General features: G+C 42.4%; 1 protein-coding gene across 3 annotated transcripts in view; it reads right to left on the bottom strand.

The window, feature by feature from the left end:
- TOX (thymocyte selection associated high mobility group box) overlaps positions 1-24,763 on the bottom strand; it is a 306,122-nt gene that overhangs the window by 36,416 nt on the left and 244,943 nt on the right. For all 3 annotated transcript variants that reach the window (XM_059724058.1, XM_059724059.1, XM_006269533.4), the window contains 2 exons: positions 23,654-23,932; positions 12,060-12,290 (listed from right to left, as the gene is read on the bottom strand). In XM_059724058.1, coding sequence (XP_059580041.1) covers positions 12,060-12,290; positions 23,654-23,932 — 510 coding nt within the window. The remainder of the gene's footprint in view (positions 1-12,059; positions 12,291-23,653; positions 23,933-24,763) is intronic.

Here is a 24,763-nt window from a genome sequence, read left to right as displayed (position 1 = left end):
GCCACATGGGGATCAGACCCAATCCCCACATGGCCAGGAGAGGCATCCCTGCAGAGATGCTGCCTGGCAGCCACATGGGGATTGGGAGGGTCCTGATCCCATGTGGCTGGGAGAAGCATCCCTCTCTGATCCCCATATGGCTGCCAGGAAGTGTCCCTGCCAGGCAAGGACACCTCTCCCCACTGTGTAGGGATTTGGTCCCAATCCCCACTTGGCTGGGGTGCAGCAGTCCTGACGGCCAGGACAGCTCTCCCAGCCATGTGAGGATCAGGACTATCCCAATCCCCATGTAGTGAGGAGACAGCTGCCCCTGCAGCCAACACAGCCCCTGACACATGGGGCTTAGCTCAGCAGCAGTGGGCTCCTTGCTGCCTGGCCTTACTGGGAACATACTGTTCCTGGCCAGCATCTATATGTGTGCTACTGTGCAGTAGCTAGTGCTCAGTTAATCTACTATCTGTATTTTCAGGTACTAGTAACTGCACATTAGCCTATTTTCCTGAACAGTAGCTTAACACACAGTTAAATAGTGACACTTTATTGTGCAGTAGATTAGTCTACTGTGTAGTAAAATGTCAGTGTGTCTACACGAGACTTTCATTAAGACTAGCTGGTCCCATTTGGCTTACATCCTTGTTCTTTAAAGATGCAGCTGGTCCCTATTGATCACCATGAGATGCAAAATCTGCAGGATGCATTTAAATGCCTGTGTACACATTCCTAATTTTGAGTATCTGGGGGCTCATGGAAGGTCACACTGCACGTACTAGTCATGGGGGTTGGAGGAACTGATATTCCCCATAGATAGACTCATCTCCAGAATTTGTTTTTCACATTGGTTAGACTCAAAAGACAACATGTGAATCTTTTAATGTTTAAGATGTACTGCAAGCCTCATTTTTATTCTCAGCAGTTACCTAAATGATTGGTATAAGGCATGACTTCTAGGGGAAGATATTGCTTTACCTAATGGGAGTTATCTTGGAGTTATATAAATGTGTCTGGAAAAATGTGATGGATATGTCCCAACCCCTAAAAAAAAAAAAAAAGGTACTACTATTTAAAGTGGCAAATCAAAGAGCAGTATCATCACATTAGATCTGTTTGAGTGACTGCTAAAGAATCATTACAACTTTCAGAGAATAAGACGACTAAACCTATGCTTTTGTCCAGAATTAAGTCCTGTATTTGGATTTCGTTCCTTCTCACTGCTGAGTGTCTCCCTTCAAGCTTAGGGCATGGATAAATGAGCAAGTTGTATGGGTAAAGGAGAGCAGGGATATTTAACAGTTGTAAATGCATGTGTGCACACTCTTACCCTATGGTAAATGAAAAGGCATCCATGGCAACTTAGCTATCAAGCATAAAGATGTACTATGGGGTAAGAGCAGGCACCATAACAAGGTACTGGGAGTAGCTGATGCACCATACATCCTTGCCCTCCTTTACCTTATGGTAACTTGTTCATGTGCCCATACCCAAAGAGAAGGCTGACTTTTTTTCTAAGTGGGAGGTCCAATCTTTTTATGATTCAATGAAGGCACCTAGGATTATACAAATTCTGCTAAAAGGCATCAGCTGTAGAAACACTCCACAGAATTAGTTAATGGAAACAGAAAGCTACCATTTAAGTTTTAGTCTATGTACATACTGTAACTGAAAAAGGCCCAGGGCTAGCTATATGGCTCAGCAGTCTCTTTGACTACAGAGCATGAAAATGACACTGATGACATATTAGAGGCTTAAGAAAAAGAATTCAGTCTTCCTGGCAAGCAGAAGAAAGATCACAGGCCAAATTCAGCTCTAGGACAAGCACTGCAACTCTACTGATTTCACTGGAGCTACCACCACAGAATTTGACCCACTGAGCTCAAAGTTTGCCACTTCTAAAGGTGAGATTTGTTTTTGTATCAACTGTGACCTTTAGATAAGAAAAAACAGACAAACATGTGATGTGTGATTTCCACAGTAAATACTGGAGCGTAGCTAGCTATACTTCGAAAAACTGGATCTGAACACAAATGGGCCATAATTAGTTTAATTATATCTGGAGCTGACTATACTCATGATTTAGTGCCTAACTCCTATAGACTTTTAGTATAGAGGATGGAGGAAGACCAAGGAAGAAATTAGAATTATTATTCATGATATGCATTTCAGTAGGGCCTAGAAGCTAAAGCTCCATTTTGCCCAGCAGTTTACAAATATAACAAAGAGACTGACTGCTTTTTGGGACAGGGACTAAATATAAGTGAATATCCACAGCTCCAAAGTTATGTGAAATATTTATCTAGTAGTTCTGTCTACTGAGTGCAGCACAAGGAAATAAATTCAGAGTTGGTGTGGAAGGCTGATATGCTCTACTCTACCCCTTAAGTACTCCTGAGACGCTGCCCAAAGGAAAAAAAACCTGTCAGGTGGCCTGGGGAGAGGCCAATAGATTCATGAATGTACAATACTTAAAATGCCCTATGTAGATGATGTTCAGCAATTGCTATATTGATCTACATGGGTTTGGTGTTCAGTAGAACTCTTGTTTACTCTGACCTTGTTTGGGAGGGAAGGAGAGATTTCATCTGCCAGAAATGTGAAATAAATTACTGTGAAATGTGAAAAAAATAGTCATTGCAAACTTGGGGTCTGACACTGCCCTCTTCTGAAGTTAGTGGCAAAACAAGGAATATTAAATGAAGGCAGATGTGGCTATCAGAAATTTTTAGCTTGCTAATCACATACAGAACATTAATATCTTATATGTGTGAGTATATGTACATCCATATAGATAAATAGATCTATTATATGTCTATACCTATATCTGTATATAATGGACCTATTTTTGTTCCAGGGCATTAAGTCCAGCTGCTCTCCTAGGAGGAGAAAAGGAGCACAAAACAGTGTGAAAAAGGATTGAACTGATTAAAACAACCCGGTGTTGTTTTTAATGCCACTTGTGTTTATCTAGAACTTAGAAAGGGAAAACAAATCTTCCCTAATAGAAAAAGGGTGAAAACAATATGAAAAGTCTTTACTGTTAAAGTGGGGGAAGGGAAGGAGCTTTAGTTTCACGGATAGCAAACAGAGGAAAACACTCCCTCTTTCTTATCAACTGAGAGATCTCAACACAATGAGGTAGTTTTGACTGTGGTTGTTTCTGAATATATTTTGTTTTCTAATTCATGGTGGCAGTATGTACACACAGATGTTTCTTTGCCTCTATTCTCATTTACAAAATAAAGCAAAAATAAACGTTAAACCCTGAATGGTTGTCTTTTACCCATAAAACTGATGGTATAGGAATAATTTTGCGGTCCTCTTAAAAGGATTGTATAATGATTCCCAAACTATAATTTAAGTATGTGACATGGAAGTTGGGGGCAGGAAAACATTGGTCATTCCCTTATACATTAGACTCATACTGTGGCTGTAGTGGGTTCATTTCATAACTATAAATCCAGAAAACAAAATGCAGCTAGTAATGAATAATAGGTAAATGTTTTGAAAGCACTGCTGAGTATCCTCACTTGAAAATCAGCATTTCATTTCTGCTATTTCTATGGCTATACTAGGCCTGCTAGAAAACTATCCTGTAAATTAAAGATTAGAGATCAGTCATCACATGCTATTAACTGTCATCACTTCACTGAAGTCAATGCAGCTATGGCATGTTAAACCAGCTGAGGCTCATCACTGCAGTTTCAAAGACATATGGGGGTTAGGTATTCAATTCCAGCTGAAAGGCAATGGGGTGCTGGGGGCCTAGCTCCTCTTTGAAAAACCTCTGCCCTAGACTACAAATATTACCCACGTGATCAGATTACACCTAATCTTGCAGCAAGTACACAATAGAAATTGAACCATGTACTCAGTAACAGCTGGTATTATGTAGCTGGCTAAATCTGGAGAAGAGCAACATCTTGGTGTGTCTTAAGGATGCACTGCATGAGAATTCCAGTTGCTGCAGTCCCTTCCAGAGCTCATCCTGGAAAGATACAGGACAGTTTGCCATGTTATTCCTTTCCAATGCAGGTTTATGCCTTCAGTACACCTTTGAGCTAATAACCTTGAGAAATCAGGTGATGTATAAACATGGATTTACTTTTAAAATATTCAAATAAATACGGCCTTACACAGTACAATCATTCTGGAGGCTAAATGTTGATGAGAATTACCAGTATTTTTAAAGACCTACACAAATTGCCACATTCTACCTTGCAATAGATAATCTGCTACTTTTTAGTATGAATCTAAAGCTTCACTGAGATCTGAAGAGTAACTTTAGGGAGTCGCTGAAATTTTTTTTAATGCTTGAATCAGACTGGGTTATTTTTAGTGGACAAGATAGAAATCCTTGAAAGCTTAAAGTTTATAATGAAAATGCGCTAACAGTATCACAAATGTTGACTCTAATACACAGGGACTTCAATTTATTTAAGTATTGGTAATATACAGCCCAAGTTCCATGAGATGATAAAGAATAAACTGCAGCATTTATCTAGCGGGTCTTTGAGCACCAATGAGGAGTAAATGATTTGATTTTGTGAGCTCAGAGGATTTGTCAGCTGCCTCATAAGTATAATTCTGGCTCTTCATATTCCTGCTGCTTCTAATTTAGCAGGACAGGCTCATAATTGAAGCAAATTAACTATTTACACTTGCCACTTCTACCAGGGGAAGAGGACACATCAGCAGGAAAGAATGAGTGGGAAATTAAATTCTTCCCACTTGTGTCAGATCTGCCCTTATATAAACACATTAACAGTAATTTCATGAGGCGTCAAACATAGGAATAAATACTGAAGGATAAAATAATGAGGTGTTGCTATTGAGCTGAACTGTTGCAGCTAATATTACTATTTATGAATTATGCAGCCTGAAAGAAGGCATATGTTACAGCACTCAAACAGTTGCTTTGCTTGTGCTATATGATCATTAAGCTTTGGATCTCTAGGTAAATCCTTCTTCCTCCCAGCTACAAGGGCCAGTACAATATTTAAGTAAACACACACACTAATTTGTTCATAGGGGGCAAATTCATAGAACTCTAGTGAAGACAATGACGTTCCACCAGACAGTAACTTTGAATACTATCCTGAATAGGCATTCAGTTCCTTTTCTAGAATAATAGCACATTTATTTAGGGTCTTGGCTTGAAGCTTTAAAGTAACTTGCATTATGTAAACAAGAACATTTTGTTTGTAATTTGCTAAATCTATTACTGCCATATTGGGTCTCCAATGAAACTTAAGGTTCATTTAGTGCATTGGCATCTGGTTCTGATTTAAAATAACTTTCTTCTTCACTTAAAAACAGAAAATTACCTAAGTAGTCTTTTTACGGAGCCTGAACTAGCCTTCTGTTGGAAAGCCAAAATGGCTCAACTATTCATTTATTTAGCAGGCCAGACTCTGATCCCTGAGGGCTATTTTTCTCCCTTTTATAGTTAAACTGTGCTCTGAGGGCAGTAATATAGAGAAATCTGATTTAAAAAAATGGGATGACAAGAGCATGCTATTTACTTGGGGTGTGGGGCAGGGGGATAATTGGCCTAAAAGGCAGACATATATAAACCCACTGACAATCACCACAAACTGCAGTTATCATACCGAGGAAAATGTACAGCAATGGATTATTGGTAGACTTGGTTTCTCTGGATGCAACTACACGTGCACTTCACTGTGGAGCTGACTAATTAGCTTCACAGGAAAGTGTCACCATCTACATGTGTATCTATATTAGGGTGCAGTACATTAATTAACTCTGCTGTAGGATGGTAGTGCCTGAGACAAGTACTGTCCTACAACAGAGCAGTTATGTGCAATGAAACGCATATGTAGACGGTGACCTGGACTGGCTGGATCACAAGAGTGCTACAGTGTGGGGGCTGCCTGCCACCTAGCCCCACACTGTAGCACGCTTTTGCTTCAGTTAGCCTGATGCTACCACCCAGCACCCAGGGCTGAACCCCTGTACCCCCTGCCAGTCCAGACCTGCTCTGCCCTGGCTCAAATTGCTACAATCCCAGGTGCACATGTAAACGCTCCGCCCGGGAGCAGCTGACTCTAGTGCAAAGTGCGCAGGAGTTTATTCAGTTGAAGTGATTGCATTTGTAGGTGCACCCTGTTAGAAGTTTTATCGACAGCAAATTTGATTTGCCCCATCCTTCCCAAATTTAAATCCCTCCTCCTCATTTTCCACCAGCTTTAATTCTTATACATGTGATAGTATTTGGGAAGGAGCTACAAAAAATGTGTAGGAAACCATTTGGAGTCTAAAAGGACACTTTTACAAATATAACTATGCTATTTATAAAAGGTCTCTGAATGATTGGAAAATAACTGAAATGGTTTATAATATGTGGTACCCTGGGTGGATCCAGGACAGCAGTGATGGCAGTGTGGCACAGTGAAGACAGCTCATTGTGCATGAGTCAAACTTCGGAAGTGGGTGTAGCTGCCCTCTTCCCCTTGCTGTGATCCTGGATACCAGTGTGGCATCTGCTCATGCAACCCTGGAGCCTGGGGGTAAGCTCTGCCACTCTTTGCTTTTCTTTCTCTTCTCAGATGGCAGGGCTCAGCCTCTGGGTTCTGGAGCTGTGTGAAAGCAGGGAAACATCTCTCTTCCCCTGCTGCTAAATTTGGGTGGGTGACAGGGGAGGAGAAGGGAGAACAGCAATAACACTAACCTCCGGAGCTCCAGAGCTTCATGAAACCCCATGGCAACAGCCAATGAGCTCATTTTGTTCATAGCCCAGGCAGACCTCCCAGCAGGTGCTGCACTGACATACCAGTGAGCTTAGACAACTCACTGTGCATGTGGCGCACAGCCAAAGGGGGTGGAGACCCCTCTGGATCCACTCCTGCGTGCCACTGAGTGCAGATACTATTGACTTTTCAGGGTTGTGTAGTCGTGAGGAGCTATGTTAGAAGCATAGCTCCTTAATAACTTAAATGAGAAATCCTCCTTAAAAAGTAAATGCATCATGTAGCTCATCATGTTTTTGCTTTTCCTCAGTCCTGCTGAATTTTCCCAGACCACATTTCTTGGGACTTTCTGTAGCATGAAAAACATATGGAACTTTCTGCAAACTCCTTAAGTCTTGCAGTCTGGTATGATGGGTCATCAAAGAACTTTGGGTTTTTATACCATATATATATATATATATATATATATATATATATGGTAATAATAAAATGTGTGTGTGTGTAATTTTATTATTACCCTATTTTCTCCAGAGGATTATCATTTTATACCCTGTGTGTGCTATGATTTCCTTTCCAATAGATTTATATTTAAGACACTAGAAAAGAATTCCAACTCCAGAAACAATTTGGAAACTTAATTCTATTTTTAAGTTCCAGAATAAGCATCAGCTTCCAAAGCATAAAACCCTGAAGCTTCATGATAATTGAATTTTTTCAACACTATGGGTGCGCATAATTCATAAATAAAGTATGCATCTAGTGAAAATATATTGCTTCTTTATTTTAACTTTCTTTTGAGTTTCTGAAGTTTCTAAGGCTTCCTCGTAACAGCCAAACCCCATTCAAGTGTGCTCTGGATACTAGTTAAAATATTTTTGTTCCACAGTTAAGCCCCATATACATTAATCCCTGCCATATTTAGAGTTCATTTTTCATGTTGCCACCCCTAGACTTCAAACAAGTTCCTTGTATTCTGAAACCATAGAATTAAGGCCTTAAAATACAGAAGATATAGGTGGTGTCTTGTAGCCACCCTCATTGCTTTCACTGGGAAATTGAGTTTAAAGACAAATACTTTAGAATATTCCTGGGTTTTCCTAACTCTTTCTTTACAAAGTCCTAATAAATCCTCATAAATAAGGTCTGTTAATCCCCATTTTCGGTCCCCAATGTAGTAGTCCCCAGTAAAGCCAGTAGGAGATTTGCTCAAGTGAAGCTGCAGACTTTGGGCAGCAGCTGTTAACAAGCGTCTCTGACTAGAATTTTTCTGAACGTTTATTTTGGATTAAAAAACTAAAGAATATTTCCGATTTCAGATTCATTTAGGTTTATCCCCAATTATAGAGATAGGTCTAAGACTGAGATTTAAACTTCTGGAAGGTTCTTGAGAAGCATCTGCTTAACTGTGCTGTTCTAATTCGGGAACATTTCCAGCCAGAACTACTGAGCCACACCATTGTCTATTTTGGGAGTAAATCCACGATAGGACATAAAACATCAAGGGTATGTAATAGGATGAAGAAGGAGGAGTGTGACCACGCAGCCTTAGTCTTCTTGGATGCAATGAGTAAGGGTCCAGGATAACAACAGACCATTGCTGCTTCTACTATGTGGGCACAATTCTCTTTAAAGAGGAAAATTTTGTCTTGGCTCCTCAGCCACTTAGCTTTGGCCCAAAGATGGAGTACAGACTCCTCCTCTACAATTTGGGAAGCTTTCTGAGAGAGAAACATTACTGGTACCCCAGCTTGTAAGTACTTGGGAGAAAGGAAAATGCATGATCCAACTACAGAAGAGAAACTGAAACATCTTAATAGTTCATCTAATCCAGCTTTCTTGCCTTGAGCAGTGAACTTTGTTGCATACACTACAGAAAAGAAAAAGAACAAGGCCTTCTAATGCACTTGGTAAGTGACTTCTCAGACCTCTCGATTCAGTTTCCTTTCCTCTGGCTGAACCCGCTGGAAGCTGCATCCAGTTTTGTAAGAGCTGATAGCTTTTTTGGTTATCTATACACATGCTCAGGGGTGGGGTGTTTTAATTACTGTAGTTCCTGGACAGCCGCTCTAATTAAAATGGTTCACTGTCATGTATTAAGTCCCCACGTTTCAAAATGGCTGTGGGATGCTTTATCTAAAGTCCATTCAGTGATTAAATCGAGTCTGCTCTGACACGTTCTAATTACAACGTGAATGAGCACGTCTATTGGCACTCTAAGGGCCAACCAAAATCCAATCCACAGAATTGAATAGGAGCATTCTTGTCTTTTACAGCCCCAGGATTTGTCCTAAGAGTTTCTGTCCTGCATCCTATAGCTGTTTTCCTTTGGGAAGAATAGTGACATTTCTTCAAAGTCGAAAGTATGTTACAAAAAAAAATCATAGTGATGATGCTCTCCTCTCTTAACAATACTAATAATGTGCTCATATTAACGTGCAAGTCAAATTAATATAGTTGGAAAATGAGAAACCTCTGGAAAGTTCTCCACAGGAAACTTTATGGCTCATTGTTTCTGTCAATTAGTGCAATATGACTGAGATGCTGAAAAAGACAGCTTCTTACCAGTGTTTTCTAATAAAATCAAACGCTATATAAATGAACACATATTTTTCTCTCTCTGCTGGCTGGCAGTTTGCCTTGACCTCCCCCCATCCTTCCTGCCATAGTTCCTCTGTAGGCAGTGACATGCTCTACTCTTCATGTTAAAACTCAATTCCCTACCCTGCTAATTTTCCTTTTCTAAACTTCTCACTTCTTTCTCCTATCAGTTCACCCTTTCTCCCACTCAGGTGCCATATTAAAACTAACCAACAACATCAGAAAAGCAACATTCACTAAGTAAACTTAGCCTGGCAATTATCAACTGCCACTCCAATTCCTGTGGTCCCAATCCCACAGTGATCTCTACACAGATGGACCCCTGTCCTCAACAAGGCCTTTGTTTATACCATACACTTGTATCCTCTATCTTTTTTCTTCTGTATTTAGGGCCCCATTACACAGTCCAATTACACCAGACTTTTACACTGGTATAGATGTGGAACTGACATGAGAATATAAGCATATAATTACCACCATAGTGGATCAGATCAATGGTCCATCTAGCCTAGTATCCTGTTGCTGATAGTGGCAGAAGTAATATTATACAGGGAGACCATTAAACTGGATATTTCTAGAGTGAGCTACCAACTATTCAATACCCTCCTTAGCATCCACCATTTATTGGGTCAGAGATGCCAGAAAAAAAACATCTCAAACACAAGGTATTCTCTTACATCTGGCTATCACCCAATCTCATGTAGAATTACACTTTAAAGAATAAAAGGTAAAACTATACCAATGAAAGATATATTCACATATATTCTATGTGTCCACAAGTTAACCCAGGGTGCTCATTTAGTTCATGCAAAAAAGCTATTACTGACTCTCTGCCACCTAGTGGCAAAGCACAATAATAGCAGCCTTCAGTCTGTTACCCTGGGACAAACTAGTCCTCTAGGCGTCTATTCTGGAACCTGGTGTTATTCACATTTGTGTACAAAATGGATGCAAATAACACTGGTGCAAACATGATGTGCGCCTAGGACCTTGGACTGCCAACTTTCCAGGGTAAGGACTGTGTCTTCACAGAACTTTGTACAACACCTAGCACAAAAGGGCTCCTTATCTTCTATGGCCATGTACAGACATTTATTTTATACTAGGAGACTCGCTGCTGTGCACAGATATTCAGGATTTTTCTCCCAGAGCAAAAATGGCTGCTTCAAAGAGAAAAATAACCAGATAACAGCCAGGGTTAAATGGCTTCTAGAACAGCTTTTTCTGGGATATTGAACTTCTGTACACTTACTAGGATGCACCTTGGACACTACTGCAATACAGATATAACTAATGACAATGGCTGAGAGAAGGCCCCTTTCCTATTTTCTATAGCTGGGTTCCAATCTTTCCCTTCAGTGGCAGAATCATAGTGCATTTAAAAATAAACATGCATATTTTGATAGGTTTTTAAAATATGAGGCCATTATTATAGTTGGATTCAGACACCACTGGGTGTGATGTTGCTGCACAGTTATGATCCCCACCCTTGGGTAGCTGCAGGCGCTGGGGATTTATCCACGTGCTTAACAATGAACCTAGGTGAATCTTTGTAACACAATGCTATATGCTCCATCATGTTTTATGGATTAAGTAAAACATTTAATCTTGTATTTCTAAGATAGACACACAAAAGAAACAGGGGCTTACTGGGAGCAATATTAACATCAGCCTGGCTGTATGGAACTTAAGTAAGAAAGACCACAATAGGCCTGGAAGTGGGAGGGTGGCGGGTGATGGAGGCAGTGCAGAGCTGAGGATGTGGAGGAAATTGTTACTTTACCATGTATACAAAAGGGAGCTTTTAACACTGCTTTACATTCTGCCTGATTGTCTCTTACAATCAGTCTAAGTCTTTTTCAAGAGAGAGATGAAAAAAGCCCCTTGATATCCCACAAATGGAATCCGTAAAATATAAAGATAAGGAATCAAACATTTCCTGAACTGACACATATTTCCTTTTACAAATAGAAACAATACTTTCCATGTACAGTACTGAAAATGCATGTGCCATGGAACTGTCAGATAACAAAGAAGTCCCAAAGTATTTAGGGCCTGAGCACAGTCCCTGTAAACCTCATCACAAGAGATGAGATACAGAACAACCCACTGGGTCTTTCACTCTCTGCAAAAGGAAGTGACAGCACATAGAAAAAAAAGAGAATGCAAGAGCTGAACATATAGTCTCAAATAACAAGGAAGAATATTGTGGAAGGATCTAAAGAACATTCTGGTACTGGGATTTGGGTTATCTTATATCTAGCTAGGGATAGGCAGATTCTAGGATTTTAGTTAAGTTAGAAAAGGATTAAAGATAATAATAACAAAAGGTGAAGACGTAACTACTGAAGGAGAGAAGATTATTTTAAAAAATCCTTAAAGATTCTAACCTTTGCTATGCCAGGCCATTGCTGGCACTGAATAGGAAAATAACGTTGGCCATTATTTTAATTTACAGTAGGGCACCCCTGTTCCATTACAGTATAGAAAAATTGAAAACAAGTCAGGTTCTCTTACTTTGGCTCACAAAGTCCTAAAAGTAATAATATCAATCCTTAAGCAAAGGAAACGAATACTCGTTCTAACAGCATAATACACCAATAAATGAAATTAGGAGATACTCTCCTTATCTCAATGCCCTTAAATATCAGGTTCAAGTGTTTACCAGTAAACAATCTGCCCAGAGATCTTAAATGACAAGTCCATAGATATATTGCTGAAATAAAAATATTTATGTTTCCAAGCTATATTGCTTTGTACCTGTTTTTGTTCCTCTCCTAAGCCATCCCACATTGATGCTACAATTTTAGAGACTTCACCAAAAGTAGCATTTGGGTTTTGGCCCTTGATGGCTGCTTGGGTGTCTCGAAAAAATAATGCATAGGCAGACACAGGCTTCTGTGGCTCATTAGGGTCCTTCTTCTTCTTCTTTTTGGGTGTTTTGGGCTTCTTTCCCAAGTCAGAAGCAGGCCGCTTTTCTCCTCCGTTAACCTGTAATACAAGATCACAAAAGCATTACAGAGAAATCCATTAAGCTGAGGACTAAACAAAAGCTCAATTTATTAGTGAGGCTTCTACAATCCAGACACAATTTGGATTTTGCAGGCAAAAATGGCATTTTAATTATGCTCTTTTGATAATCCACATGTTGACATCACTTTCCATGGTTTCATCTCAAAAATGCATTATAAATGTTCTAGATTACGTAACGTGTTCCCTAAAATGTTTTACATTTTGTTTTCATAAAATCATGATCCCATTGGTAATTCAGCCTCTAATTTTTTATCTTTTTTGAGTCTTACTGCTAATGGTGATTGCACGCCTGTAATGGGTAAAGCCATTATAGATTTCATTAGATACTGACCACCAGTTCACTCGCACAAACCATGTAACAAGAGCAAGAACATTTCTATCATGACTTTTTCTTTCCTTTAGAGGATTAGTCAAGCCAGTTGAATTCCTACCGAAGCTAGTAGGAATCTTTCCAGTAATTTCAAGAACTGGACGAGAAACTGAAAGATTTGAGATACAGAGAAATAATTGATTTAATTGTACAGTTAGTTCAAAATAAATATGAATGAAATTCGAAATTTTTGACCTACTTAATTCTGCTTCTCAGATTTAACTGCAACCTCTAACTCTGCTCATGTACGATCAGTTTCTTAGGGCCAAAATAAAGGACTGAATAAAGTCCATGCTGACAATGAATTAAAAGGATGTGTGTGTGTGTGTGTGTGTGTGTGCGCGCGCGTGCGTGCACACATACTTAAAAATGTCCCCACCTCTCATGGATAACTGTGAAAACCAAGGAGGCACAAATTCATGGAAATCCAACTTTCCTATTGACTGGGAGATTTTGGCTTAATGCACCTGCCCCACATTTAATAATTTAAAAATATTATATGGGGGGGGAGAAGAGTGTTACCAACATATAAATATGATTTTTATCACATACCTGTTTTTTCTGTTTTTAATGGTGTGTGATCAGGTGACATGTCAGATCATAGGTGGTTTTAAAGTAGGTCTGCTATATTTTTTTGGAAAAAAGGGAGGCATCTACATGAGATGCTTACTGAAGAGTTCCCTAATTAGCTCTGCAGTAAAGCATCACCATCTACATGTACAGAGCTATTAGACTGAAGTGAATTAATTAATTCCGCCACAGGTTAGTACTTGTAAATATAAGTACTATCCTATGATGGAATTATTTACTGCGCTACAATGAACATGCAGACAGTGGTCGGGACTGACTGGGGCACAAGGGTGCTTCTGTGCAGGGGCTACCTGCCAGCTAGCCCTGCACTGAAGCACCTTTGTGCCCCAGCCAGCCCCTCCACAGCACGCTGAACCAGGTCGGAGCAGCCCCAGGCCAGTAGGCTGACCCCCCAGGCCTCCTAGCAACCGGGGCTGCTCCACCCTGGTTCAACATGCTGTGGTCCTGGGCACACATGTAAGCACTGTGCTCAGGAGCAATAAACTCCAGCGCAAACTGTGCTGGAGTTTATTGCATCATATTAATTATTCAAGTGTAGACGTGCCCAGGAAGTGTAAATAATTATATAGGGTCAGAAAGGAGTAAAGTTAGGAGATTTTGGTCTTTTGGACTTTTAAAGCTATGTGATGACTATAACTTGAAAAATAAATTTGCCTGGTTCCTAGGCACCTGCACTGCTATTGAGTGGATTTTACTTAATAGTTGTGGAAAATACTAGATGCACCTCAGAAAACAGGGAAGCAGTAATAAACATAAGCAATGTGCGGCTCATTATTACTGTTTGTTCCCCAGATTCTCACTCTTACCTCATCCTAATCTGTGGAAATAATACGAATAAAGTATGTACAAAGACATACAATGTGCCCATGTGCAGATCCACACACAGAGCTCTGAAGGTAAATTGCCAGTGCTGTTCCATATTTTCCATGGCAAAGTAATAGTTCACAAATCCCATGGGCAACAAGACTTGACAACATTACAGCCACAGTTAAAGTTTTTACTCTTAATGTTTTTAAAGGTTTCCCTCTTTTTCTTTCTGTGTTGAACATTGGGTTTTACAAGCCCATACATATTTAGGGTATTCTGATGCCCACACTGCCATTTAATCAAGTGGTATGTAAACTATAAAAAAAGCACAAAAGGTCTTCTTTTAAATAGTTCTACAAACAGCTCCGAGAAGTTATTCTCTCTCCCAATTGATCAAGAGGCGTCAAAAACCCCACTGTTAAAAAGAGAGTGCTCACTGGGGAAATTCTGTTTGTTTTATAAAAAATAATTAAATAAAAAGAATTCCAGCACTGATAACCTTGGAAATGGCTGAGATGATGGCCTACCTTATGCTCCCATCAGTCTATCAGCTTCATAGACTCAACTGCTAACCACCAAAGCAGAGACAGATGGGAAATAAAATAAAACATATATATTCTGCTAGGCATAGACTTGTGCCTCAAATTCCCTAGAGGAGTAGTTAGCTCATGGTAATCCACCTCCTGTCATGCCTTATTGCTTAATTATAGTGATGTATTTAACTTATTTATCACAAGAAAGCAATAATCTTTCACTTTAAAAAATGTGTGTTAACTACGTTGCACACATAATAGATCACAAGAATATCTAGTAAAGGATTTAAGACTATCAACTAAGGCACATCGTTGATATCTAAATGTCCCTTGAGAAGTTCGAAAATGTCTATAAGCATATTTAAAATAAACTGCAATAGTACCAAAGCCTTTAATGGAGCTAGGAGAGCTGTTTTATGCCCACTATCTTGCAGTAATCGCCGTAGTTTAAAATAGATTTTAATCAAGCACCATCTGCATAATAGGCTGAACAAACAACATAGACTTCTACTTATAACTCTTATCATATAAAGTAAATATTGTAAAACCTCTACCCCAAAGAGAATATGAGGCAGCAGTTCTTGGGTAATCACGTTTCTGTTAGTTAATTTTTGCTACTTGCAGTCCTCTCACTCTCTTTCCTTTAAACTACACTATTTGAAATTCTCTCATAAGTGAAATTCAAATGAGTATGAAAAAACCCACCATCCATCTACTGAGAAATACATATTTGCAAACCTATAATGCTTCTAGCATTTCACAATTAAGCTTAGCAATAACAGAATACATGCCTAATGATCCAACACTATGAATTATGGCAAGAATTACATAAATACAGTATTTGAATTTTGAAGTGGTCAGAATAAAATGCACAATAAGTGGGCACTTTATTTAAAATGGATTTATAGTTACTTACATTACTAACTTTTTTTAAGTTCTTCTATTTCTTATTTTAAATCCAAAAGCCTTAATACTCAGTGTAGGAGAACTGTGAAGTCCTTAAATTCTGGATATATCAAGTCCTACACAAATTAACACCTTGGGCTTTAGAGTAAAATCCAGATAAACCCCTCAGATACTTCCAACTTGGATGTCTGAATACCTAAAAATTAGGCATCTGGCCCCAAAAGGATGATTCAAAGAAGCAAGGTTAGGTGCTAGGCTTCCCAATACAGTTAATGAGAAGAGGTAGGCATTTCTGAAGATCAGGGACAATTTTAGACACTGAGCAGGGAGGAATCTAGAACTAGTCAATAGGAAATATTATGGCCACAGGATATCTGAACCCTTGCACCTCTCTGGAGTTTAGGTGCTTGACTCAGGTCTGTATATTACGTGCTACTCAGGAACACCGGGTGCTCCTCTAGGGAAGAAAAATGTCCAGCACACCTACAGCCTAGGGAGGAAAAATATCCACCACACCTACAGCCTAGGGAATGACCCGCTGGGTGGCACAGAGGTGGAAAGGGATCTTGGAGTCCTAGTGGACTCCAAGATGAACATGAGCCGGCAGTGTGACGAAGCCATCAAAAAAGCCAATGGCACTTTATCGTGCATCAGCAAATGCATGACGAATAGGTCCAAGGAGGTGATACTTCCCCTCTATCGGGCGCTGGTCAGACCGCAGTTGGAGTACTGCATGCAATTCTGGGCGCCACACTTCAAGAAGGATGCGGATAACCTGGAGAGGGTCCAGAGAAGGGCCACTCGTATGGTTAAGGGCCTGCAGACCAAGCCATATGAGGAGAGACTAGAGAAACTGGACCTTTTCAGCCTCCGCAAGAGAAGGTTGAGAGGTGACCTTGTGGCTGCCTATAAGTTCATCACGGGGGCACAGAAGGGAATTGGTGAGGATTTATTCACCAAGGCGCCCCCGGGGGTTACAAGAAACAATGGCCACAAGTAGCAGAGAGCAGATTTAGATTGGACATTAGGAAGAACTTCTTCACTGTTTGAGTGGCCAAGGTCTGGAACGGGCTCCCAAGGGAGGTGGTGCGCTCCCCTACCCTGGGGGTCTTCAAGAGGAGGTTAGATGAGTATCTAGCTGGGGTCATCTAGACCCAGCACTCTTTCCTGCTTATGCAGGGGGTTGGACTCGATGATCTATTGAGGTCCCTTCCGACCCTAACATCTATGAATCTATGAATCAAGGTACCAGGTGGCTTGTGAATGCTGAGATGGTGGGGTGGAGAGCTTACCACCATAGCATGGGGGGGTCCCCAGCGCACTCAGCAGCAGACCTGGAAGTGGACCAGAAGTGCTTCTGAGTCTACCAGGGAGCATGCAAAGGGGCCCTCCGCACCCGCCTAGCTTGGTAACTGGTGCTTCCTGGGTCTGAGGGGGCACCCAGGGTCCCCCCATGGCTGATCGCTGAGCCAGGCGGGCACAGGCCCCCCCCCCCACATGCTCAGTGGCTGATCCGGAAGTGGATCAGAAATGGTTCTTCCGGTTCACTTCTGGGTTCGCTGCCGAGCATGTGGGAAGCCACCCCCATGCACCTGTGGGATGCTCTATGTGCCCCACCGTCGCAGCGCTTATGAGCTGTGCTTCAAGGTACGTAGAAAACATATTTAAAGCTGTGTCTATGGCCGAATTGCTGATTTGCCAAATCAGCATCAAATCTTCAGATTTGGATTCAGTCAAATTGAATCAGGGACAGTGATCCGAATCAATGAATTGAATCACTGTCCTCAATTCAGGCTGAATCCGAATTGAATATGTCCCATTTTGGACACCCCTACTAATTAGGCAACTCCGCAGTAAATATCTTTTGTAGATGTGCCCTGCTTCTGGTTTAGTCAGCCCTAAGCAGAGAAGCATCCAGAAGGATGTTACTCTGTACAATAAGTTTATTGTACATGGCTGCATAGTACTCTGTAATGCCCCCCTTTAATACCATTGCTACTTTTCCCTTTTCTTGTATTAAATAGCTACTACATTTGTCCACCTTAGGTCTACCATATATGTATACTGGAAATTCTCAGTTACTGCAGTGCTGGGGTCCTAAAGTTTGTTTATTATTAGCATTGGGAATAGGTATATTAAGCTACTTGGACCAATTCCTGAACTCACTGAAGTCCATGAGAGTTTTGCCTGAGGCAGGAAGTTGGGACTAGATGATCTCTTGAGGTCCCTTCCCGAGCGTGTGTGTGTATTTTATCTAATGATCGATTGATCGATATAAAAAGATGGCTTCCAAGATAGGCGAAGTGATCCACGTTCTCTCCCCCGCCCCCATATATAATCATAGAATAAATATCAATCATATATATTCTATGCTTGTATATGTGTGTATGTAGGGGGGAGAGAGAGAGAGAGAGAGAGAGAGAGAGCGCGCACAAGCGAGCATGCGTGTGCATCCACACATGCAGGCACATGCACTTGCAGTAGTTCAAATAGCCACAGCACAAATTTGTGCCAGAGATTTGTGCCTCAGAACACATGCCTGAACATGTGCTTTGGGGTGGGGCAAATTGTGCCACTTGGGGCAAACTGTCCCTGCCCAACTCCTCCCAGATCTTTAACCAGGGGGAGCTAGAGGCTGGGGCCGGTACCTGCTCTCAACCCAGCAGTACAGAAAGCTGCCCTGGTAAGCAGTTCAGGGCTACTTGCCCTCAGGAGCTTCTGCTGCACAGCCAGTTGGTATCTAGCCCCTTGTGCCAGCTGGACTGCTGAAGCAGCCCTAACCTAGCATGGCCCCTGCATCCTTTCTCCACCCCCAGTTTGGCACTGAGGGCTGCTGCCTGGCTGTGACCTGCTGCCACCAGACAGTCTCTGCCCCCTGAGTCCTGCAGTCCCATGGCTACATGCCTGCCAGACCCAGATGGGAACCCTGGGCTGTGGTACAGACACTGCAGCAGAGCCACCTCTGGGCCAGCTGCCAATGGGCCATGGCTGCACAGTTGGCCTTCTGCTGTCATGTCTTCTGGTGCCTCCCTCTCCGCCATCTGGACAGCTATATCTGGAAGATGTGCTTATCGTGATGGCCCATTTTGAATTGTCTAAGCATATCCTCCTGGCCCCAAATGGCCAGGAGGTCCGCCACCTCATCTGCCCTCCAGCTGGGTTCCCAGTGCTGGTCCTGGGCAGGCTCCTCTGCCTGGGTCTTACCAGTTGCTTCACCAGCAGAGATCCTGGTGTTCGCTTGCTAAAAATGGCAAATACTCTGATAACACCCCCGCCCCCAAATTCTCTCATTAAAATACCCCAAATCCATGTTTTTCTGTGATTAAAATGGCCACTATCTATCTATCTATAGAGAGAGAGAAAGATCAGTTAGGCAATGTTTTATAGGTATATTTACAATTTTAAAGCAATTTGGAAGCCGACCATTGCCTCTATCATCATAAAATACATTCTAAATACCTCTCTTCTAAATACCTATACACTTTTGCATTTGCGCTTTTTTTTTTTTTAATTATAGAAAAATCAGAGCTGTCCCTGCTCCCTTTGTTCACTGGGATGTAGGGACAGCTGCAGCTGGACCCGCAGCTGCTTTGTGGCACTGAGCAGTACTGATATGCTGGTCCCCTGCCCATGCCCTTGCCCCTCACTCCCAATCCACAGCCCACCCAATCCCTTCACTCCTGATCCGCAGCCCCTGACTGCCCCCCACCCCACTTGCTCCCTCTCAGCAGCAGCTCCAGGACATGGATCTAATGGCAGCTGTCCCACCCACTGCTTTGTGGCTCTGAGCAGTGTCAGCCCTTCCTGTTCTGCTCCCTGTGCCTGTGCCCAGGCCCTAGCGATCCCCATGCTGTTCTTGGGAAGCCCTTGACTGGGACTCAGGGACTGGGCTGGACAAGGCCCTTCCTTTCCAGGGTGGCCTCTTCCTGCACAGGCTGCTCTGGGGGACTGGGGGGCTCCAAGCCCAGCTCTGGCAGCCTCTCCTACGTAGAGTGCTCCCCCTTCCCCCACCCCCATCACTCTCTCTTTTTACACAAATCCCTGGCCCATCACATACACCCACAGAGCCTGCTGCCACATCAATCTCCACCCTGCCTATCACCCACCCCTGCTGCCACTTCTACCCTGCCCCGCAACCCATCACACCCCTAAATGGTTCCTGAGACCAGGAGTCCCCCAGCTAGGGCTTCATGTCCCAGCAGTGGTGTGGGCACAGTGCATAACTATAGTGCAGCAGTTGCCCCTGCAGCTGTGGCTCCTGCAAGCAGGTCCCATCCCACCTGGCAGCTGGGCATGCAGGGTGTGAGATTTGTAGGGGGTGGGAGGGTTTGTGAGTGGATTATTGGGGTGTTTGCGGGTGGGTATGTGTGTTGGGGTTGGGGGTTTGTGGGTACATTTGTGGGGGGGTGTTTGTGGGTGGATTGTGCAGGGGTTTGTGCCTGTGAAGTTAGTGGGGGGACCTGCCACATGCCCGCCTGCTCGCTCCCCCCACAGTGCACAGCCCCCACTGCTGGTGGCAGCACTGCTGCAGGCAGAGCCCCCTGGCAGCGTGTGGTGCCACCTGAGGCACATGGAGCTGAACCAGCCTGCTGGCGCATGCCTTCAGGCAGTGGCTGGAGCTGGCTCAGTCCTATCTGGGGCTCCCAGCACTGCAGACAGAAGCTGCATGCCATGGGGCTGGGCTGACTCCTGCCTCCACGTGCCCACCACGTAGAGGCAGGAGTTGGCTCAGCCCAATGGTGTGTGGGTCACAAGGAGACAAGAGCCAGGCCGGCCCAATGGTGCGCAGCCCTTGCCTGTAGTGCCAGGAGCCCTAGGTGGTGGCAGGAGCCAGTCTGGTTCTGGCTGAAAGTGTGCACCAGCAGGCCAGGTTGCCTCTGTGTGCTATGTGTAGCCCCCGGGTCTCAGGCAGTGCCACAAGGGAGATCTGCCTGCAGCGGGCCATGAGTGCCCCAAGGGCCCACTGACAGCAGGGGCTATGCACCATATGGAGCATGGGCAGGGGACCACTGCTGCCAGCCATGCCCCACTTCTATTTCCTTCAGCACACTTCCTCAAGCAGCATGCTGGAGCAGCAGGGAGATGCAGCAGGCAGAGAGACGCTCTGGCCAGGTGCTAGAGTGTCTTTTCGGAGGGCCGAGCCCCCAGTTGCTTTGGAGCATGCCACAACTGCTTTGAGATGCCACAGCACACGTTGTGGTCATGTGGACGTGGCCAGAGAGTGCAACTAGGTCTATGTCTACATCAGGGGTAGGAAACGTTTTTTGGCCGGAGTGCTGAAAAACACCACAATGCCTACCTCAGAAGGTGCTAGGGTGCTGGCATGGCAGAAAAAAAAAATGAGGGCAAGGGGTACATGGCAGGATGCCCTGCTTGTGCCCCTTGCCCCCCACCCAAAGCCACTGACCCCCCAGCCCTGCTGCCCCTTGCCCTCCACCCAAAGCCCCTGCCACCCAGCCCGGGCTCTGTGGCTGCCAGCAGCTACCCCGGCTCTGGGTAACTGCTGGAGCCTGAGCTGCTCCCAGCAGGGCTTGCAGCACCCCAGCTGCCTGTGGGAGCAGCCCAGGATCCCAGATGGCAGCAGTTCCTCAGAGCCGGGGCCAGTTGCAGCCAGGAGGCTCCAAACAGCTGTGCCAGGCTCCGGCATCAGCTCTGTACTCGCGCATTCAGGTGTGCCTTGGAGCAGGCAGTGGGGAAGGGGCCTGAGGCAGTGCAGCCCTGGTCTCTCCCCCACTCCCGGCACAGAGGTGATGAGCCTGGCACAGCTGTTTGCAGCTTGCCCACTGCTTGCTGCAGCTGCCCAGAGCCCGGGCTGGCTACAAACAGCTGCACTGGGCTCGTCACCTTTGTGCCAGGAGTGGGGGAGAGACCAGGGCTGTGCTGCCTCAAGCCCCTCCCCCACCACCTACTCCGAGGCATGCCTGCACATACCGGTGCAGAGCTGATCCCGGAGCCCGGCACAGCTGTTTGGAGCCTCCTGGCTGCAGCCGGCCCCGGCTCTGAGGAGCTGTTGCCAGCCGGGTTCCTGGGCTGCTCCCAGCAGGTAGCTGGGATGCTGCAATCCCCACTAGGAGCAGCCAGGGCTCCATTGCTGGCAGCAGCTACCCAGAGCCGGGGCTGGCCATGGCGTGCCAAGCAAAATGGCCTCACATGCCACACTTGGCATGCGTGCCAGGGGTTGCCAACCCCTGGTCTACATACTAAATATAACATGCTCTATATATGCAAAGGTTAGATTTGTTATACTGGATTACATGCTTAGTTTAGTATTCTGTGTCCAACAGAAGCCAACACCAGACACTTCACAGGAAGGTGCAAAGAACCTCATAGGAGGAAGATCATGACATAATTTGTCCCCCATCGAGGTTTCATTCTAATCTCTAATACCCTGAAACACGTGGTTTTAAAACTCTTACAAAATTTCTGTTAGCATTAACTATTATAACTCTAGAAAATGTTAAGATAATATATCAACTACTTTGTATGATGTAATATTTTAATCCTGGGGCATAATGCTTCAGTTTTCTAATAATTAAATTAAGGATGAGGGAATTTTAATGGGATATTCTATATTAGCACACCTTTAAAAAAAATAAAAACCACAGGACATACAAATCATTTCTATAGGAGAAAAATCTGGTCTTCAGATATTTACTTTCTCTAGAACACAATACTTTCTTTACTGAAAGTGTAAACATTTGTTTTAATATGAAATCACTGATTCAGAGAAATCTGAATTATGTTACCAAAGATTGTTGTCACGAAAAGAAAAAGAATCATATAGATGACATGATATAATTGAAAGACTGGCTAAAAAAGAGGGGATAGTCTGATTATAGGGTTATGGTCCCATGTGCTACCTTTTTCTTTAGGAATCTATTTAACTCATAGCCTCTGGCCCAATATATGAAAACAGGGAGAAAATAGATATAAAAAATAACTTATTTTAAAAAATGAAAAGGGAATGAGCATGTCTATATATGCTATATTGTAAAGTTTCCCTCACTACAAAAATATTAATTTAAATATATAAATTATTCAAGAACTTTAAAAAAGTGTGTAAAATCAAGGGACAGTAGTGAAATAAAACTTTTATTGTAAAGTAAATAAAGATTTTGCCAGCTTGAAAACAATTCTGACTTATATGTGTTGACTGAATTGTATTCCTAAATTCCCTTTTTTTGTTTCTTTCACATTCTTTTTCTCCCACAAGAAATGGTCATGTTATGACTACTGTTACTATATATTGGGAATATTAACTTTTCTGGATAACTAGAACACAGATCAGGGAGGCAGGAAAGCTCATGTTTAATTTGGATTTTCCTCCTAACTTGTTGTGTGATTGTGTAGCAAGCAATAACCTGTTTACTGGTCTGAAAATGGAGATAATAGGACTTTGCCCACCTTTACAAACCATGCTGAGATTCTTCATGCAAAATACTGTATAAATGATGATGATATTGATAATTTGTATTATACTTTTAGCAATACTAATAAAGCTTAACTGCACTGGAATTACATGAAATATAAAGAAATGGCATCTCCCTATTTTTTCCAAGATATTAATAGTTATTTTAGAATGCATTCTCCAATTCTTCTTCTTGCGCATATTTTCTTCTAGTTTCTCATGCTGTGGCCAAATGCCAGACATGAGCATACTGCACGCACATCCATATGCTATTTTTAGAAATAGCCTGACTTTTGACATGAAACAAACATGCTTTCTATGCAAGAGAGGAATTCAATTGTTGTATTAAAATTCTCCTTTACACTCTCCCTTATTATACAGATCTTTCAATTTGCTCCTTCAAAAAAAAAAAGTGTTGTTCATTCATATTGTTTTAGGACAAACTGGTGAATAGAAAATAGATTTGAGGAAAAATGTACCTCTTTTATTCACATCAGCTAACCACCACATGCTTCATGTAGAAATATGTGAAACAGTGCATTACTGGCATTTATCATTTGGATGACAGTAAAGCTTGTAGAATTATGTCCTCCACAATTAAGGCAACATATACCAGACAACATTCAGGGAGACTGATTTATTCAGGAGGTTCTAAAATGGCTAAAATGTATTATTTTTTAAACAAATGTTTAATGCATTTCCTTACCTTAGAGGTATCTTCTCCTTCATCTTCATGGACTGAACTTGATGGTGAAGGAGTTGCAGACTTGCTTCCAGGTGGAGATGGAGAGTTGTGGGGAACGTTGTTTCCACCCATATTCAAACCAAGCTGAGCACTGAGCTGTGACTGGTTAATGGTAGTCAGCTGCCCATGTGGTATCATTCCTGGTTGCCTAATATCTGCAGGCTGAACCCTTGGTCTCATGGCTGCCATCTGAGGATGGGAACTGTATTGAGCCCCTTCTGTATTCCGTATATCTTGCATCTACAAAAGGAAAATTGGAAAGTAAACCATGAGTAAAATATTTTGTTTCCTTTGTACTTGAAGGAATCCCTGCTGATCTACCAGTTTGAATCAGAGTTATGAGAATAGTGAGTATAGATGGATCAAAAGTTATGATCCGTTTCACAGAGATGGATTTGGGCTACAGGCTGTTGATTTAGATCCAAATTTCCCCTCCAAATTCCAGAAACTACTAAGGCCAACTTTTCTATTTCTTAAGCCAGCCCAAAGAGATACTGTGATTTTTAAGATTCAGAATACTGACAAAAAGGAACTATTTAATGGCTTGATTAATTGACTTCTCAGCTAATTTGCAGCAACAATCATATATGAACCTGAACCTCTAAAGTTGCAAGGTTGATAAATTAATCCATTTTTCTACTTGGGTCACTGGTTTTTAGCAGTAATAAGACATACTATTTTAATTCACACAACAAATGCAGTCTTTGCAAATATCAAAATTAAAAGCACTGGGCGATGAAGCTCTTTACTCATCCAGATGTCAAATGTACTATACAGGGGTGCTGTGGAGGTTTGTCCAGTGCACTCAAATTCATAGCTGGAGAAATGACTTAAAGCAGAGAGTAACTCAGTTTTAAGTTTAAGTGGTTTGGAGGTGATTTTAAATTGATGTGTCACTTCAAAGATGAAAACAGAATGGATATAGATATCCAAGTCTAACTGAACCATAAAAACATCTATACATAGCTGGTAGAACTCGACACAAATTGCCACTGTAACAATATAACTGTGATATCAAAATATGTTAATGGTCCACAATATTAATATAATTATGCTAATTTTACAACCTTT

This window comes from Alligator mississippiensis, chromosome 3 (genome assembly GCF_030867095.1).
Source record: "Alligator mississippiensis isolate rAllMis1 chromosome 3, rAllMis1, whole genome shotgun sequence".
NCBI classification, from domain to species: domain Eukaryota; kingdom Metazoa; phylum Chordata; order Crocodylia; family Alligatoridae; genus Alligator; species Alligator mississippiensis.
Note: the sequence above shows the minus strand (reverse complement) of the source record. Positions and strands in the feature narration are given on the sequence as shown.